Source organism: Peromyscus maniculatus, chromosome 2 (genome assembly GCF_049852395.1).
Source record: "Peromyscus maniculatus bairdii isolate BWxNUB_F1_BW_parent chromosome 2, HU_Pman_BW_mat_3.1, whole genome shotgun sequence".
Classification (NCBI taxonomy): domain Eukaryota; kingdom Metazoa; phylum Chordata; class Mammalia; order Rodentia; family Cricetidae; genus Peromyscus; species Peromyscus maniculatus.
Window position 1 is genome coordinate 140,412,276 of NC_134853.1, and position 18,411 is coordinate 140,430,686.

Below are 18,411 nucleotides of genomic sequence, written 5' to 3' on the forward strand. Positions count from 1 at the left end.
AGACATGCTATGTCTGCTGCTGCTTGGAATGCTGCTCCACCAACTGTCCTCACTCCAGCACCCTTGGCTCAAAAGTGATCTTATCCCTGTCGTATTTTAAAAACAGCAGGAAGGAGTCACACCATACAACAGGGCATACGTAGGAGGTTTTATTGAGAGGAGGGGACAGAAGGGGGCAGGGACCGGTCCCTGGGGACGAGGAAGAGAAAGGAGACAGGAGGTGTACAAGGCCCGCCTTTTGTAAGAAAACGTAGTGAATGTGCACAGGAGGTGCTCTCAGTGGCTGCAGCTGAGGTTTATCCTGCCGGGACCCTAAGGGCAGGCCAGTACAGATGCCTAAGGCCAGCACAGATGCCTAAGGCCAGCACAGATGCCTAAGGCCAGCACAGATGCCTAAGGCCAGCACAGATGCCTAAGGCCAGTACAGATGCCCAAATGCTAACAGTTCCTTCCCAGCATTTCAAACACCCCTTCTGTGATTGTCTGTTTCTCCTCAGTGCTTCTGTTTGACCTAAGACACTAGAATACCTCAAAAGAAGGAGCTTGGCCTCTCTTGTTCAGTGTTCCGTTTTCCAGCACACAGTGTCTGGCACACAGCAGGTGCTCAATATTCATTAAAGAAATGAAAACTATACCCAGGACACAAAGAAACAAGACTCTAGTCATCAAACTAGCAATGAAGGGGCTTGGATTCAACCTGTGTGTGGCTGTGTGTTCTGACGGCCCAAGATTCCTGGTGGTTCTTTGCACCAAGAGCAGGACCCTGCCCCCCTATGACTGAATTCTGAGCAGTCAAAATGATGTGGGGTACTGCAATAGAGCACTTGCCTAGCATGAGGCCCTGGATTTGATCCCCAGTAACACACTAATACACACACACACACACACACACACACACACACACACACACACGCACACGCGCACACACGCACGTACGCGCAGAAAGGAAATCTAACAAAGAGGACACTACAGCTAGACGGTTCAGCTGCCCCCAGAGAGTGAACATGGCTCCTCCAGGTCACACCTTGCAGTGTCTCCCCAATTATGACCCCGCAAAGCACCAAGATTACTTGCCACAAGGGTTAGAAGATCCCACCACCCTCCCACTTCTAATGCAGAAACCAGAGCAATCCTGTAAAACTAAGCCACATCATGCCCTAAACCTTCATGTCCAAAGCTTCCTACCAAGTAAAACTTTAAAGCCGGGCTTTAATCCTAGCACTCAGGAGGCAGAGGCAGGCGGATCTCTGTGAGTTCGAGGCCAGCCTGGTCTACAGAACAAGTTCTAGGACAGCCAGAGAAACTGTCTTGAAAAACAAAAAGTCAAGTTTAAATCCCCTCTATTCTTGAAGTATCGTGGGGGGGGGGGGTCAAACCCAGGACCTTGTGCATTCTGGGCAGGTACACTAATTGAGCCCCAGCCCCCGAAGTCTAAATTCTCACAGTGGCCACAAGGCCCTGTAAAACCTGTCCTTCCCTTTTCAATTTCTAATCCCTCTAGCACTCACCCTCCCCACCCTCTGGCTTTCTGGTGTTGCTCATGTTTCAGTGCCTTTATAGCTACAGCTCCCTTTTCATAAGATGCCTTCAGATACCTATAGTACCCCGTCACTGCGCCCTATTATAGTTTTTTCTATACATACATACATACATACATACATACATACATACATACATACCCATGATAAAGTCTAGCTTCTAAATTAGTCATAGTGAGGGATTAACAGTAGCTAATAGAATAGTTAGGACAATACATTGTATGTAGGGTTTGGACTGTGGCTCAGTTAAGAATGCCTGGACTCTGGGTTCAATCTCCAGTATCACATAAACACGGTGGCATATGCTGGCCACCATGTAACGGCACATGAAATTCCAGCACTCAGGAGGTGGAGTCAGGAAGATCAAGGTCTGAGGCCAGTCTGGGATATATGTGGCTGCATCTCAAGAAAAGTTTCCCTTTCACAACTTGATGAATGTTATTAGTATTTCTGCAATGGCCAGAAAGAAAAACTACAAGAAGGGACTGCTGTATCTTAGTCACTGATAACTAATTGAGCATCAGAGGCAAGCTCTGACCCAGACAGGCAGTTATCTGTTCACTGGTATGGGCAATCCTGGTTTCTTGGGCTCTAGAATACACAGAGGTATCTTCTGATTGATCTGGATGATGGAGAGGATCCAAACGGAGGCCGGAACAATAAAAATGCAAGCCCAAGACAATCTGAGGTTACAACAATGGAGAAGGAATAATTCCAAGGCTGCTTCTGAGGGGATGCAGTAAGAACTGGTGATGCTCTGAGGGATGCAGTAAGAACTGGTGATGCTCTGAGGGGATGTCTGTAAGAACTGGTGATGCTCTGTGGGATGCAGTAAGAACTGGTGATGCTCTGTGGGATGCAGTAAGAACTGGTGATGCTCTGAGGGATGCAGTAAGAACTGGTGATGCTCTGTGGGATGCAGTAAGAACTGGTGATGCTCTGAGGGGATGTCTGTAAGAACTGGTGATGCTCTGTGGGATGCAGTAAGAACTGGTGATGCTCTGAGGGATGCAGTAAGAACTGGTGATGCTCTGAGGAATGCAGTAAGAACTGGTGATGCTCTGTGGGATGCAGTAAGAACTGGTGATGCTCTGTGGGATGCAGTAAGAACTGGTGATGCTCTGAGGGGATGTCTGTAAGAACTGGTGATGCTCTGTGGGATGCAGTAAGAACTGGTGATGCTCTGTGGGATGCAGTAAGAACTGGTGATGCTCTGAGGGATGCAGTAAGAACTGGTGATGCTCTGTGGGATGCAGTAAGAACTGGTGATGCTCTGAGGGATGCAGTAAGAACTGGTGATGCTCTGAGGGATGCAGTAAGAACTGGTGATGCTCTGAGGGATGCAGTAAGAACTGGTGATGCTCTGAGGGATGTCAGTAAGAACTGGTGATGCTCTGAGGGATGCAGTAAGAACTGGTGATGCTCTGAGGGATGCAGTAAGAACTGGTGATGCGTGTGACTGAAAGAACAGGCAGCAGCCATGAGTGGTACCTGTATCACTCAGACTCAGAGCTGGTCACAGGAGCCACGGACAGCACTGTCCCTGTAGGCAATCAACACATCTGGATAACATAACATCTGACGCACAAATCACAACACAAAACCCAACATCAGGACATAAATCTGCATTGGCAACTTTTAATGTCTCACTTGTGCAGAACTGAAAGGTGTATTTAAAGGCACAGAGGAAGGAAAGGCAATTATCTGAGCATGAAGTCATAGGAAAGGATGCTGCAGAGAAGCCGTGGGCTGCTCTGCTGAGCTGTAGGAAAGAAACAATGCAGTGCTGAACTAGAGCTTGGGGCTTTTATGGTCCGTGTGAAGGCACCGCTCCCGTCAGCGGAGCCCGAGATGATCACAGTGCCGCCAACGCCCAGGAGAGGCACGCGCCCGCTGAGTGGGAGTGGCGGGCGCAGCACGGTGCTCGCCCAGCACAAGGACAGACACTGGAAGCACTCAGGCTCACACCTTTTACCTCTGGAAATCGTGTGTGCTGCTATCTCTGAGAGTAAACATCTGCCTGACGACCAAGGGTTATAATTAAAAACATGGAATCTGCTCTAATTAGGACTTGTGAATAAAAAGGTTACAAAAATGAAAGCAGAGACCTCTGTCTTTGAAAAAAGATAGAAAACTGTATTTTTTTTCCTGTAATAAGAGAATCATGAATATTTCATCTTTATGTCTTTTCAAATGTCATCTCTTCTTTCATACTCTGCCACATTTAACACTGGGAAATGTGTATAATATGGCAACTTCTGCTAAGTGGAAGGATGTACTGTTATTTGCTGGGGGAAAACTGAATGAGAAAAGGCTAGCTTACCTCTAGTAAGGCCAGGTGGGAGAAACGGTAAGAATTGAGACTGACTTTCTTTCCTCCCTCCCCCCTCTCTTTCTTCAGACGGTCTCACTACGTAGCCCTGGCTGGCCTCAACTCACAGATCCACCTGCCTCTGCCTCAAGCATGGGGATTAAAGGTAAGTGCTATCAAGCCTGGCTTAAAATTAAGACTTTCTTAAAAGCAAACCCAAACTTAATGATTTGAAAGATTTCTACTTTCAAGCACTAGTAATTCCTAAACTGGGTGTGGTGGCTCACATCCACAACCCCAGCATTTGGAAGGCTGAGGAAGAAGGCCTGATGAGAAGTCTAACCCATGCTAGGCTAAAGAATAAGTCTGGGGCCACCAAGGGCCAGAGCGAGACCTTATCTCAAAAAAAGAAGGGAGAGACGGAGGGAGGGGGTTCTTGATTGGTGTGAGAAAGGAACAGAAAGTTTTGTGAGTACAACAGTACAGTACAGACTAACAACTTCTATTTCAGTAGCATCTGCCTCACTCGTTTTTCCTTTTCTTTCTCATTTAAAACACTGATTGGCCAGGTGAAGTCATAACAGCATGGAGGTAAAAACAGTCCACGGAGGTACACGCAGTGATCTGGAACCTTCTTTCTGCTTCTGTCTTGCAGAAAATACTCAGAGGTGGTGTCTTCCCTTTTCAACATACAACCCGAACACCCAAATGCAGATTCCACATAGTGAGGAAATAAACAAGTTGTGCATTGCCTTAAATAATTTTACAAACTGATGGTAAACCAGATGTTAGATAAGACTATGCTTTAAAAATATTAAGCCTCAAATTTTTATCCAGTGTTTTAAGAAATGGATTATTAAAATCATTTTTGAAATGAGATAGTAAATGTATTTAAATCTGGACTTTTATGGACTTAATCATTTTCCTTAAAAACTTGAAGCCATCAAGAGCTGGAACATGCTGCTGGGCCAGAAATAATCCCAAGTGTGTCCAGTCCCCGAGTGGCTCAGTCTCGTTTTGTGGCTTTCAGAGCCTGAAGCCTCTCTAGCAGTGGAGGGTGTGAATAGTGCCACGTGGAGAACAGCCAGTCAGAAACAGGGAAGCCCAGGTTGTCTTTGTTTAGCTTGATCAAAGCAGAATATAAGTCTTTAGCCATCCCAAGTTTCTTGGCAAAAGCGTCGGCCTGAAACTCAAACCTGCGGCTCAGGACTGTTAGGCAGAAAGACAGAACCTGTAGAAGAAAAAAAAGGGGGTTAGCCGCCTGGCACCGTTATTGTCACCCAAGCCCTCAGGAGCCAGGCTGTGGAGGACTGGTCAGGACATGAGAAAGGCAAGCCAGCCCTACTAGGAGACTATGACTCGGGATTCAAGGGGGTGGGGGGGAGAATGTCAAGCTGAGATTCCCCAACTCCAAGCCAACAGACCAGAAACAAGTATATATCCTTATTAAAAGGAGCTTTTGAGAGTGTGCGGTGCGCCAGGGCCTTCACCCTTCAGGAACTTCTCACTTCGACTGCATAGGTCAGGAGGTGAAGCCCAGAGGGCCACAGGGCTGGGTGGTCAGTGCTGAACTGAAGGGGTGACTCCAAAGTCAGCGCATACCAGCGTGCGGAGTCAGTTCTGTGTTCACCTTCTGTCTCTAACATACCTTCGGCATTGTTTTTCTGAGACAGGGTTTCACAGATCCCAGGCCGACCTCAAACTCCTCATCTTCTGCCCCCACATCCCAAGGGCCAGGATTTCAGGAATCCGCTACACTACCTCATCCGGAGGTTCTTTTTCAAACATCTATTTATTTTGTGCTTGTGTTTTGCCTGGTGCCCAAAGAGGTCAGAAGGGGGCTGGCTTCAAGATCCCTCTGAACTGGAGTTACGGATGGTTATGAGTCATCAGGTGAGTACTGGGAACCAAACCCAGGTCCTCTGCAAAGGCAGCAAGTGCTCCTAACCACGGAGCCATCTCTCCAGCCCCACAGGATCACTTTTTATATTCTTGATCACTTATATCTTTAAAACAGTCTCCACTGAGATTACTCTAAACTATGACAGAGCCTCTGACAACATCAGTTTCAAATTTTGTTTTGTTATTGACATGGTCTTTCTATGTAGCTGGCCTCCCGCTCATGATCCCCTTCAGCCTCCGGAGTCAAAACTGAATGTTTTACAAGTGGCTATGGCAATAACTACAGGTTAAGTTCACCCTTTCTAAAAACCATTATGAAAGGGAAATTTTTCCTGGGAAAATATAAACTCTGAGGGATTAAGGTCTTTGCAACAGCACTCGGGAGGCAAGGTCGGGTGGATCTCTGAGATGGAGGCCAGCCTGGTCTACAGAGCGAGTTCCAGGACAGCCAGGGCTACACAGAGAAACCCTGACCTGAAAAACCAAAGTCTTTGTACACACAAGTGTAGCAGACAGAATGACATGCTGTGTATTTAAAAAAATATTTTGACATAGTTGTTTTGCTTTTGCTTTTGGGGGGCTGGGGAGACGGCTTTGTGGTCAGGTACTTGCTGTGGAAGCCTGAGGACCCAAGTTTGAAGTTACAGCATTGCAAAAATCAAGTGCACATCAGCAGCCCCAGCGCTAGGGAGCGGGGAGCCAAGGTAGACCTCAGGGGCTTGCTAGGCAGCCAGGTTCACAGACACAGAAGATGCCTTGGAGAGCAACAGCGGAAGGCATTCAGTGTTAAACTCTGGTCTCCACAGGCATACACATGGGCAAGCACACTTATGTACACAATACACATAACTCTCTCTCTCTGCCACTATGAGTTTCCTAATAAAGTTTGTGAGTCTCTGTTACCACCCAATTCTCCATGAAATTTCTTCCAAATCTTGAATATACATTTTGGTTTGGCTGTCTGAGCCAGATGTGGTGATGTGTACCTGTCCCTCTAGCTACTCAGGAGGCTGAGGCAGGAATCTGAAGCCAGCCTTATCAGCGATCTCAAGGAAGGAAGAAAGGGAAGGAGAGAGGCCTCCCTTCCCCAACCTTCATTCACCGGCTCTAATAACCTTAGCTCAGCACTCGCCTAGCACATGTGAAGTCCTGGGTTTAGTTTTCAGAATCAAAAAAAAAAAAAAAAAAAGTCAGGTGGTAGTGGAGCACCCCTTCAATCCCAGCACCCAGGAGGTAGAGGCAGGCTGATCTTGGAGTTCGAGGCCAGCCTGGTCTACAGAGTGAGCTCCAGGACAGCCAGGGTTATACAGGGAAACTCTGTCTCGAAAAACAAAACAAAACAAACAAAATCCCTCATTCACATCCCTCACCTCTATTTTAAGTACCTTAGTCAACCAGTCTTTACTTTTGCTTTAATACATAAATAAAATATAAGTAGATAAATTAGTAACTACCTGTTTTGCTATAGGTTTCTAATTTATTTTTTTATTTTTGAGGAAGGGTTTCTCTGTGTAGCCCTGGTTGTTCTGGAACTCACTCTGTAGACCAGGCTGGCCTTGAACTCATAGAGGTCCACCTGACTCTGCCACCCAAGTGCTGGGATTAAAGGTGTGTATCACCACAGCCCAGCTCCAATATGTTTCAAAACATTTATTTTATTTCTAATTATGTGTATGTATGTGGGATGCATGTGGGGTACATGATCACATGTGCTGCAGATGCCGGATGCACCGCATCTGACAGCTGGAGTTACAGGCCGTACCTGATGTGAGTTCTAGGAACTGAAAACTCTGGGTGCTCTGGAAGATCAGCACCAACATAACGTAACCACCGAGCTAGCTCTCCATTTTTTTTTTTTTTTGGGGGGGGGAGGGAGGGCAATCCCAAGAAAGTATCTCTCCTATTTTAAGCTCCTTAAACTCTTGATACTGCGTACAAGAAGTCCAGGCTAAATGCCCAGTGCCTCTCGACTACATCTCCTAGGCAACTCAAGGCTTTTAAACCGTTGTTAGTACCTCTGTGGACTAATCACACTGCAAACCACTCTAATACTCAGTATTTATTTTGGTAATATTTGAAGTGAATTCAACTACTGAGTAAGGAGACAAAACAAAAATCTCATGACTAGGCCAACATCAGCATCATCACTGCCTGTTGGGAGCACAGTACAAAGGTCCTTGAGCCCACAGATCTCCAGAGAACCAGGAATGTTAAGCATAGAGGCATAGAGGATTGTCTTTCCAATGGGAAAGATGAAAACCTGTTCTTCCATTCAGAAGGCTGAGAATGGGAAATGATTAATAGCCTGATGATCTGTTATCTGCTGGGCCAGGCTATATCAAGCTCTTATCACATAGCCGGAGATGGCTAGTAGTCTGAATGACCATGATAGACAGAGGCTCCCCCAAGCTCCCCCAACCAGGACCAGAGATGGCTAACAGCCCAGATGGCCTCTATGCTTTCTGTAGGACTAAATCCAGGACAGACCCTTAGGCCCTTAAGCTAGTACAGGTAGCCCATCTCTAGAATCCATCTTCTTGGACGGAATGACAGGTACCCTGAGTTGAGTTTCAATGTAATTATGCGTCTTTGTACACTGGGGATTGTGTTACACCAGGAAACCATTTTTCCAAATTGTACTGGGCTTAAATACATTGGGAATAAACCATCTGTTATTAAGACTCCCTGAAGTCTGATCCAAGTTGATCAAGTCAATCTGCACTGGGTTTTTATTCTTATCTCTTCGTGGGGTTCAGTTCCTTGTATGACAACTGCAGGGACCCCCTCAGCTGCCAACCCCTGCCTCAGCTGGAGAGCCCTCCTCTCTGATGAGCTGGGTTACCAGGCTTCCTAGGCAAAGGCAGCAATTAAAGAAAACTAAACATGGACTAATGGGAAGCCACAGTGATATTACCAGTCCAACTGGGTAAGAAAAACAGTTAAAAAAGCAAAAATTAGCCCGGCGGTGGTGGCGCACGCCTTTAATCCCAGCACTCGGGAGGCAGAGACAGGCGGATCTCTGTGAGTTCGAGGCCAGCCTGGGCTACCAAGTGAGTTCCAGGAAAGGCGCAAAGCTACACAGAGAAACCCTGTCTCGAAAAACAAAACAAAACAAAACAAAAAAAAACCACACACACAAAAACAAACAAACAAACAAACAAAAAAGCAAAAATTAAAAAAAAAAAAAAGCAGAGTGCTCTGGGGTTGTTTATTATGTATGTGCAGTGTCCTTACCCCATCTGAGATATGACCAAAGTATTCTCTACCACGTTTAAGCAGCAAACCTCACAAGGCATTTTATAAATACATTCATTCCTAGCAACAACGTCAGGCGGCTCACAGGTTCAGGAGCATCCACTGACTCTGGCCTCTGCTAGCACCTGAATTCACATGCACGTGCCATGAACATCATACACACAGTTAAAAAAATAATAAAAAGAAAATTTAAAAACAAAAACAATAGTTTAATGTCTATAATTTAAAATAATAAATACATGTCCTCACAAGGATTATATAGCTTGTGTGGACAATTCACAGCTACTTCTCTCCATTCTTCTTTCATGGCACACCCTACCCCCACCCTTCCCCTACCCCGAATGCTTTCCTAAGTGAAGAAATAGGATTCACTTAGTTGGTCTGATAGGCTTTACTCGAGAAGCTGTCTCAAGGATGAATGGAGGTTCCTCAAGATCGCCGATATTACTTCTGGGTCTCATCTGGCAGCCTTACCAAATGCCATGAGCTTCTGCTCTGAAATAGTCTCATTAACTGGTGCTGTGTCACACATGCAGAATCTGCTCGTGACCGGCTCCTGACCTCACTTGTGAAATACCCACTCCCTAAAGTCACTGTGAACAATCAGAGGAATACAGTCACACAACTCCCTCCAGTCTGTCACCTTCTCAATTTGTTTTGTCCCCTCACACACAGATTCTCACACCCACACTGGTGAACACATGGCCTAGGACATGGCATTCTAGAAGGTGACCTCCAGCCACCGAGGCTCTGAGGTATACATATCAAGGTTTGTATCGCTAAGCTCCAATTCTCTACCCTTACCTCCTAACAATATTCTGAGCACTTAACTATTTAGATTGAGATCTCTCTGCTGCTTTTATACCGTCCAGTATACTTTATACTACACAGTGAGGACTAGAAGCTTCTATGGTTTTGTTGATTTATTTTCATGCTACCCTGAAGAATCCAGATTTGAGATAGACAAAACCACATATGAAGTAATTTTTAAAAAGCATACATTACCTCATTGTAAGGTGAGAAAATGAACTGAAAGATGATCAAGAGTCCAATCAGAGTGGGTTGAGTGTCATAAAAACCAAAGGCGGCAAAAAGTACCCTTTGACCAATTAGCACAGCAAACAAGAAGAAACACAGGAAGGAATTTATCTAGAAGAGAGGACATGACACTAGGTTATTGTAATGCTAAGCAGGCCTGCGGGCGCCGCCTTGATCAATGATGAACGGGAGAGGGCCCTTAGCAAGGAGGGTGCTGCCACCCCGGCAGGTGCTCCGGGCTCTATAAGAAAGCAGACTGAGCAAGCCGGGAGGAGCAAGCCAGTCAGCAGTTTTCCTCTATGGCAGTGGTTCTCAACCTTCCTAATGCTGCGGCTCTTTAATACAGCTCCTCATATAATGGTGGTTCCCCAACCAGAAAACTATTTCATTGCTGTAATTGTCATAACTGTAATTTTGCTACTGTTATGAATTATAAGTATCTGTTATGCAGGATATCTAACATGCAATCCTCAAAGGGTCATGACCCCATAGGTTGCAAACTGCTGCTCAATGGCCTCGACGTCAGTTCCTGCCTCCAGGTTCCTTCCCTGACACCCTCAGTGATAAAGTGTGGCCTGAGAGTTGTTCCACAGTTGTTTTTGGTCACGGTGTTATCATGGCAATAGAAACCCTGCCTGAGACACAGGCTGTGCTGGCCCCAGCTCAAAGTGGAGAGCTGTAGCATGTGCTATCAAGCAGGGATGGATGCTCCTGGAAGGCGCTGGCACAAGTACACTTTTTGTTGTTGGTTTTCTTTTTTGAGACAAGGTTTCTCTGTGTAGCTCTGACTATACTGGAACTCGATCTATAGACCAGGCTGGCCTTGAACTCAGAGATTTGCCTGCCTCTGTTTCCTGAGTGCTAGGATTAAAGGTGTGTACTACCATGCCTGGCATAGAGAAATATTCTTGATGAAGAGAACTTTAAATAGTACATCTAACTGGCTATGGGGCAAATATAAGATGAACATATACACTGATTTGCTGACAGTGGGCAATTAATGGTTTGGTTGGATGATCAGAGGCCTGAGACACACTAGAGTGAGGCTAGCCTGCTTCCAGTGACTCTAGGACTTGATCAAGGTGCTTATGACTAGTGGTCCAGGTGACAGACAGTCAGTGTATCAGTAAAGAACACCGACCTTCTATCAGAAGAGGCACCTGGCTCCTACTCGGTGCCCAATGTGTCCTTAGGGACCAGCCCCCTGCCTTGAGGTAGGGCTGACCCCACCACACCCATTCCTTTATAGAAGGGGCAGTGACTTTCCTTACAGATCAAACACTGAGTTAGAATTAGAATTTCAATTTATTTAAGCCTTATGTGCTGTGTTTGTACAGCACAGCTTCAAGCTAAGAAGCTAAGTTTCAACTAAAGACCCATGGCAACAGGAAACCTGGGCTCATGAGTCTTCTCACACAGTCCAGAACTGGCTGGCCTTTCAGGAACAGAGACCCATCTGAAACTCAGTGAAGCATGGCATGATGGTAAACGTATGTAATTCTAACACTTGGGAGGCAGGAGGATTGCAAGTTGAAAGTCATCTTGGTTTACAAAATGAGAGTCTATCTAAAAACACACACACCAACAAGATTTAGTTTAGGCTGTCTGTATGGGTTCTGTTCCCAGCACCAACATCACATGGCTCATAACCATCTTTAACTGAGCTCCAGGGAATCCTATGACTCCGACCTCTGTGGGCACCTGCACTCAAGTACACATACTCATATGCAGACACACATACCTATACATGGTAAACAGTCATAAAATAAATCTATTTTTTATAATAGATTCTTTAAAAACCTTTTAAAAGTAGAAATACAGTATCTGTTTTTTTACATTTATGACTTATTTATTTTTGTACAATGCGTATGAGTCCTGAGGCAGCAGTGTGTTACGGCAAGCCCCTGGAGGTCAGAAGGACAACCTGCAGGAGTCAGTTCTCTCCTTCCACCAGGTGGGGCCCGGGGATCAACCTAACACTGTCAGCCTTGGTGGCAAATACCTTCACATACTGACCACCTCACCAACCTGCAAAAGCGTTTTAATGTACACCCTATCTAGGCTTGCTCCTTTTTGGTCTTCATGGCTCACGTATCTGAGCAACTCTGGACGTGACAGCCATGATGGTGACAGCAACAAACACTGACAGGTACTCGACATGCTCCCACCGTGCCCTGCGCACCCCAGACCCTACCAGGACTAGTTATTCAATTCCTAAGCAGCCCTACGCTGTAGAAACGCCTCAGGTCCCACATGTAAACTCAGACCCACAATGAGAAGCCAGGCAGCTTGGTCTCAAAATTGAGATCCTCCTGCCTCTGCTTCCTGAATGGTAGGATTACAAGCCTGTGCCATCACTCCTGGCTTGATGAATGTCTTATCCCCATCACTATATAATGTCTCAGGCCTCTTACACTTTTATTTACTTACTTGGCTTTTCTTTTTTAAGACCAAGTCTCACTATGTAGCTCAATTTGGCCTGGAAGCTGCTACATAGCTCAGAGTAGCCTTTGGCTTCTAAAAATGTTAATGTATTTCTCTTGTTTATTACATGTGTGTGTACAAGAACACATGCCACATTGCAGGTGTGGAGGTCAGAGGACAACTTGAGGGAGTTCAACTCTCCTTGAACCATGTGAGTCCTGGGGGTTAAACTTAGGCTTGGCAGCAAGCGCCTTTAACCGCTAAGCCATCCTGCCAGCCCCTCAAGCTGCGATCTTTCTGCCTGGGTCTCCCGAGTACTTAAGATTACAGGTGGGTACCACCACACTCACTTTTCCTGCCCTTCTCACTATTCCTTTATAAAAATGAAACTGAGCCAGAGCTGCACAGCTGTAATCCCAGAAAATGGAAGGTGAAGGAAGGCAGAGGATCAGGAGCTCAGGGTCATCTTGGCTACACAACGAGGTCCAGGCCAGCCTGGGCTACATGAGACCCTGACTCAAAGGAAACAAAACAAAATACAATTGTCACTCCAAACTTACCTGACTAATGATTATATTTTTTATTGTGTGTCCTAACTTCCAGTGTCCCAGTTCATGGCCAAGTACAGCCAGTACTTCTTCATTTTTACATCCTTGTTTCTTATTCTGAGTCAAAGAAAAAAGAGAAAATAACCTATTACTAACCTTTAATTCATTTATATCTTTAACCTTGATCCAGTAATATCCTTTCATTGATTGTAATGTAAACAGACTTCAGTATAAAATTTGGTTTAACACAGCATTCACTATGCACCCCAAAGACAGAGCTATAAACAAGGCAGGCTCCGACTTCACTAAGTTCAACACCCCAAACTAATTTAGATCAGGAGAAAAAAAACCTGGAAAGAGCATAAATCAACAAGGTAAAGAGTTAAACAAGTCATAATGAAACCACTTGACAGCCACATCCTAAACTCATTAGAAACTTCATCCTCGCTGGGCGGCGGTGGCACACGCCTTTAATCCCAGCACTCGGGAGGCAGAGCCAGGCAGATCTCTGTGAGTCTGAGGCCAGCCTGGTCTACAGAGCAAGATCCAGGACAGGTGCTAAAACTACACAGAGAAACCCTGTTTCGAAAAACAAAAAGAAAAAGAAAAAAAGAAACTTCATCCTCAAGTTTGTTCTGATGTGGAAACTCCTCGTGATGAGCATGATTAAGTACCAGTCACGCACACAGTCACTGGGAACGCTGATGGAAAGCACCGCAGTGTTAGGAGCAGTCAACTGGATATGACAGACTACAGTGACTTGACTGCTTGACAGCTTTCCCGGAGTGCTAATCCCCAGCACCACCAAAACTAGAAAAATAAAAACTGATTCAAATTATATCATAGTGCAAGGAACACAAGAGAAAGTGTGTGTGTGTGTGTGTGTGTGTGTGTGTGTTTACATGTACCAGGACAGACAAATGCAAATCTTCTCCAAGCCTGTACTCTATAAACACCTCAGGATTCTTCACAATGGGCTAGAGAGATAGCTGCTCTTCCAGAGGACAGGGGTTCAATCTCTAGCACCCTCATGGTAGCTCACAACTATCCAGTTCCAGTTCCAGAGGAAATGATGCCATCTTCTGGTATCTTCAGGCACCAGGCATGCATGTGGTACACATATACACATGCAGGTCAAACACCCATACAAGTATAAATTTTTTTTTAATCAGTGACAAATTATCATAAAAATCACCAAATACTTCAGAAAATAAGGCACAATGAGTGAGAAGTAATAAAGAGCAGCATTAGGGCCATAAGAATTTGTATAAAGAGATTATCAGATTTCAAACACAAATAAGCATGCTTTATACATATAAGAAAACATAGCTGGGTGGTGATGGTGCACGCTTTTAATACCAGCACTCAGGAGGCAGAGGCAGGCAGATCTCTGTGAGTTCCAGGCCAGCCTGGTCTACAGAGCGAAATCCAGGACAGACTCCAAAAAACTACACAGAGAAACCCTGTATCGAAAAACAAACAAACAAACAATCTGTTCAATCTGATAGCTCATCCCAGTCAAAATTCTGCCTCGTTCACATATCTTCTTCTCATAAACCTATTAGAATCTGCAGTAACATCTCAATTCAAGATGGGTACAGTTAAGGGTACATACCTCCCAGACTGGGAGACTGAGGTTGAGGGTCAAGAGTTGAGGCCAGCTTGGGATACATAAGACCCTACCTCAACAAAATAAAGAAAACCCTAGACCCCAAATTTTAAAAAGCCACACTACTTCAGCTCTTCAAGATATACCTTATATGCCTCAGTATGCTTCAAACTATGGGCTCCTTGTCACCTCTACTCACAGGTTTATTAGGTTGGGATGAGGTCTAAGGTATCATGGCATATAATTTATACATAAACACTGTAGTTGATGAAATAAAAGCAGGTTCTTCAAGAAGCCAGCAAAAGGTGGCAAACCCCATTCATCACACTTCAAAGGGGGACTCGAACATTTGTATTTTGCTTTTGTACTGCTGAGGACTGATTGCAGGCCCATGGCATGCTAGGCAAGTATTCTACCTCTGAGCTACCCCAGCTACCAGCTGTGTTTGTAGCCAAATAAAACTGTTTCCAAAAATACTGAAGGCCTGCGTTCGTGACACCGTTGCAACCCCTGGGTCACTTGCCGTGTGTAAATTAGCGACAGTGTCACATGGACACGGCACTGGACACCCCTTAAGCAGGCTCCCTGCTGAACCTGCAGGGCTGGCTCTCTAGTTAACTCTCACTGAGTCACCCTTTCTCACCTTCAGTTTTCCTTTCTATGAAATGACCTTAAGTCCTTGTCCCAGCTTTGAATCCTATAATAGGTGGTTAAACCTAAGTGGCTTTTATTCTAATATCCTCGTTGGCAGGTAATTCCACTTAAAGTAAATATTAAAAGCCAGGTGTGGTAGCTCATACCTATATTCTCAACACTCAGAAGCCTGGAGCAGGAAGGCCCCAAATTTGAAGTCAGCTTAAGTTGTATACATAATACGTTCCAGGCCAGCATAGGCCACACACAGCAAGTCACGGTCTTATGTGTATGGGGGTGTGTGATGTGTGTGTGTGTGTGTGTATGTATGTATGTGTGTACACAGTGTGTGCACCTTAGCCTTGAGACAGGGTCTCTAACTGAACCGGAAGTTCAGTTTTGGCTGCCACTAAGCACTTAGGATCCGCCTGTCTCTATACCTCCACACCTGGCTGTTTACATGGGTGCCAGGGATTCGAATTCAGGTCCACAAGTTTGTAGACAAATGTTCTTATCCACTGGGACATCTTCCCAGCCGCACAAGACTCTGTCTTAAAGTAAAAAAAAAAAAAAGGTTGGAGCGATAGCTCATCAGTTAAAGCATTTGATGCTCTTGCAGAGGGCTCAGGTTTGATTCCCAACATGGGGTCTCAAAATCATCTATAACCCCAGTTCCAGGATATCTGATATGCTCTTCTGACCTCTGCAGGCACCAAGCATACACGTGGTACACATTCATACATGCAGGAACATACATAAACACACACATACACAAACACACACACAAATGAATAAATCTAATAAAACCAACAAAAACCACAGGTGACTTAGGAGTTAAGAGTGCCTCCTGCTCTTCCAGAGAATCTGGATTTGGTTCCCAACACCCATGTGCCATAGCTCACAATTACCTTTAACTCCAGCTCCAGGGACCCAGACACACCTTTTCTGGTCTCCACTGACACCTGCATTCACATGCACTTACCTACCCACACACTCATACACATAATTGAAAATAAATCCTCTAGAAATCCAAAGGCATTAGCCCCTCTATCATACTATGTAATCCTTACACAGAAATGGTCTCATCCATATCTTCATAACAGGAACAGGCACCTAATTAGATCATCCCTTTAAAAGCCAAAACTAATACTCAAATGACATTCACTATTTTCCAGAACTTAAAAGGAAAAGCACAAGAGATTTTACAGGAGTTGTTTCATTTCATCTCACGACTCTAAAAGGTGAGCACTTTACTCCAACACTTCCCATTCATGAGTGATCTTTTTTTTTTTTAAGTTTTTTTTTGTTTTGAATTTATTATGGATAGTGCTCTGCCTGCATGTTTGCCTGCAGGCCAGAAGAGGGCGCCAGATCTCATTACAGGTGGCTGTGCGCTACCATGTGGTTACTGGGAATTGAACTCAGGACCTCTGGAAGAACAGCCAGTGCTCTTAAGCCATCTCTCCAGCCCTCATGAGTGATCTTGCATCATTCTGACTCTATTCCACTCCCATCCAAGAATATCTAATAATATCTGGAGACCATTTTGGTTGTAATATGTGAGTGTGTCACTGGTCTCTAGTGGGGACAGGCCAACGATGCTGCCAAACATCACAAGAGACTATCCGGTCCAGTAGTGCAAGGTTGGGAAATCCTGCCAGCCTCTCCTCTGCCTCAAGGAATAAGACGTTCAGGAACCTTAACTTACTTGCTCAGTCATGCAGCTGGTAAGTGGACAGGGGTCTAAAATCATCTCACATGACACCACACCAAGAGCACATTCCACCCCACACATAAATACTGGGAATTGTTTATGAAGATTACTATTATTTCTTGCTATCATCCCTCCTCATTCATTTATTCTTAGTATTTTCAATTTTACTAGTCAGCATTAGCTGATCTTATCCAGCAATGTTTTTAGACTCTCAGAAGTTTTTCTTGGGGTTGGGCTCATGGCACACACCTTTGTGTGTGTGTGTGTGTGGGGGGGGGGGGTTCAAGACTCTTTTAATCCCAGCACTCGGGAGGTAGAGACAGGTGGGTCTCTGAGTCTGAGGCCAAACTGCACTACATAGCGAGTTCTAGGACTTCAGGGCTACACATAGAGATCCTGTCTCAAAAACAAACAAACAAACAAACAAACAACAATAACAACAAAACAGGAAGTTTTCTTGGACTGGCGAGATGACTCGATGGGTAAAGGTCTTTGCCAACAAGTCTGGAGACCTGAGTTTGATCCTTGGAACTCACGAAACAGTGGAAGTAGAGAACTGACTCCACAGACACGTGCTGTGTATGGCATGCGCACATGTCACTCACACAAGTGTGTACAAGGTAAAAAGGAAAAGAAATGCCTTCTCGTACACTCCTCTGTATCTTGTGTCAGGATGTCTATCTGACCACCCCCTTCACACTCTAAGTTTATAAAGGTTGTCTGTCTGATCACCTCATTCACATTCTAAGTTTATAAAGATCAGACTTCTCTTCAAATAAATTTTTTTTTTTTCAATCTTGAGACAGCACCTCAAATATGCCAGGCTGACCTTGAACTTATAATATAGAAGTAAAAATGAGCTTGAACTTCTGGCCCTCCTGCCTTTGCCTCCTGAATGCTGGGACTGTAGGAGTGAGCCATCAGGACTGGTTTATTCGATGCTTTGCATGGAATTTAGGCTTTATGCATGTAAGGCAAGCACTTTACCAACTGCTCCCCACCCCCCCCACCCCCCCACCCCCCCACCCAGTCTCTACTTGTTGCTGTTGTTTCTTTGTTTGTTTGTTTGTAAACAGGGTTTCTCCATATAGCCTAGCCTTGGCTGTCCTGGCACTTGCTTTGTAGACAGGCTGGCCTTGAACTCACAGAGATCCGCCTGCCTCTGCCGCCTGAGTGCTGGGATTAAAGACGTGTGCCACCACGGCCCAGCTCTTTTGTATACTTTTAGACAGCCCTATCACTTGCTCTGTTGACCAGTTTAAGCTTCAAAGCACTTGCCTCTGCCTCCTGGGTGTTGGGAATTAAAGGTGTGAACTATCATTCCAGGCTACTTTGGTATTTAATGCCAAGCAAAGCAGTTTAGTACAGAGCAGATATTTCATAAAGAAGTGTTAAAAACAGATAAACTGATTCAATCATATAATGCACCCAAGGAGCCT

The 18,411-nt window shown here is 45.1% G+C and overlaps 1 protein-coding gene across 1 annotated transcript in view; it reads right to left on the bottom strand.

Moving 5' to 3' along the window:
- Positions 1 to 3,148: 3,148 nt before the first annotated feature.
- Positions 3,149 to 18,411, bottom strand: part of Zmpste24 (zinc metallopeptidase STE24) — a 42,382-nt gene continuing 27,119 nt past the window's right edge. The window contains exons 8-10 of the mRNA XM_042271819.2: positions 13,029 to 13,133; positions 10,012 to 10,155; positions 3,149 to 5,080 (exon numbers count right to left, since the gene is read on the bottom strand). Of these exons, the coding sequence (XP_042127753.2) occupies positions 4,856 to 5,080; positions 10,012 to 10,155; positions 13,029 to 13,133 (474 nt within the window). The 3' untranslated portion in view covers positions 3,149 to 4,855. The remainder of the gene's footprint in view (positions 5,081 to 10,011; positions 10,156 to 13,028; positions 13,134 to 18,411) is intronic.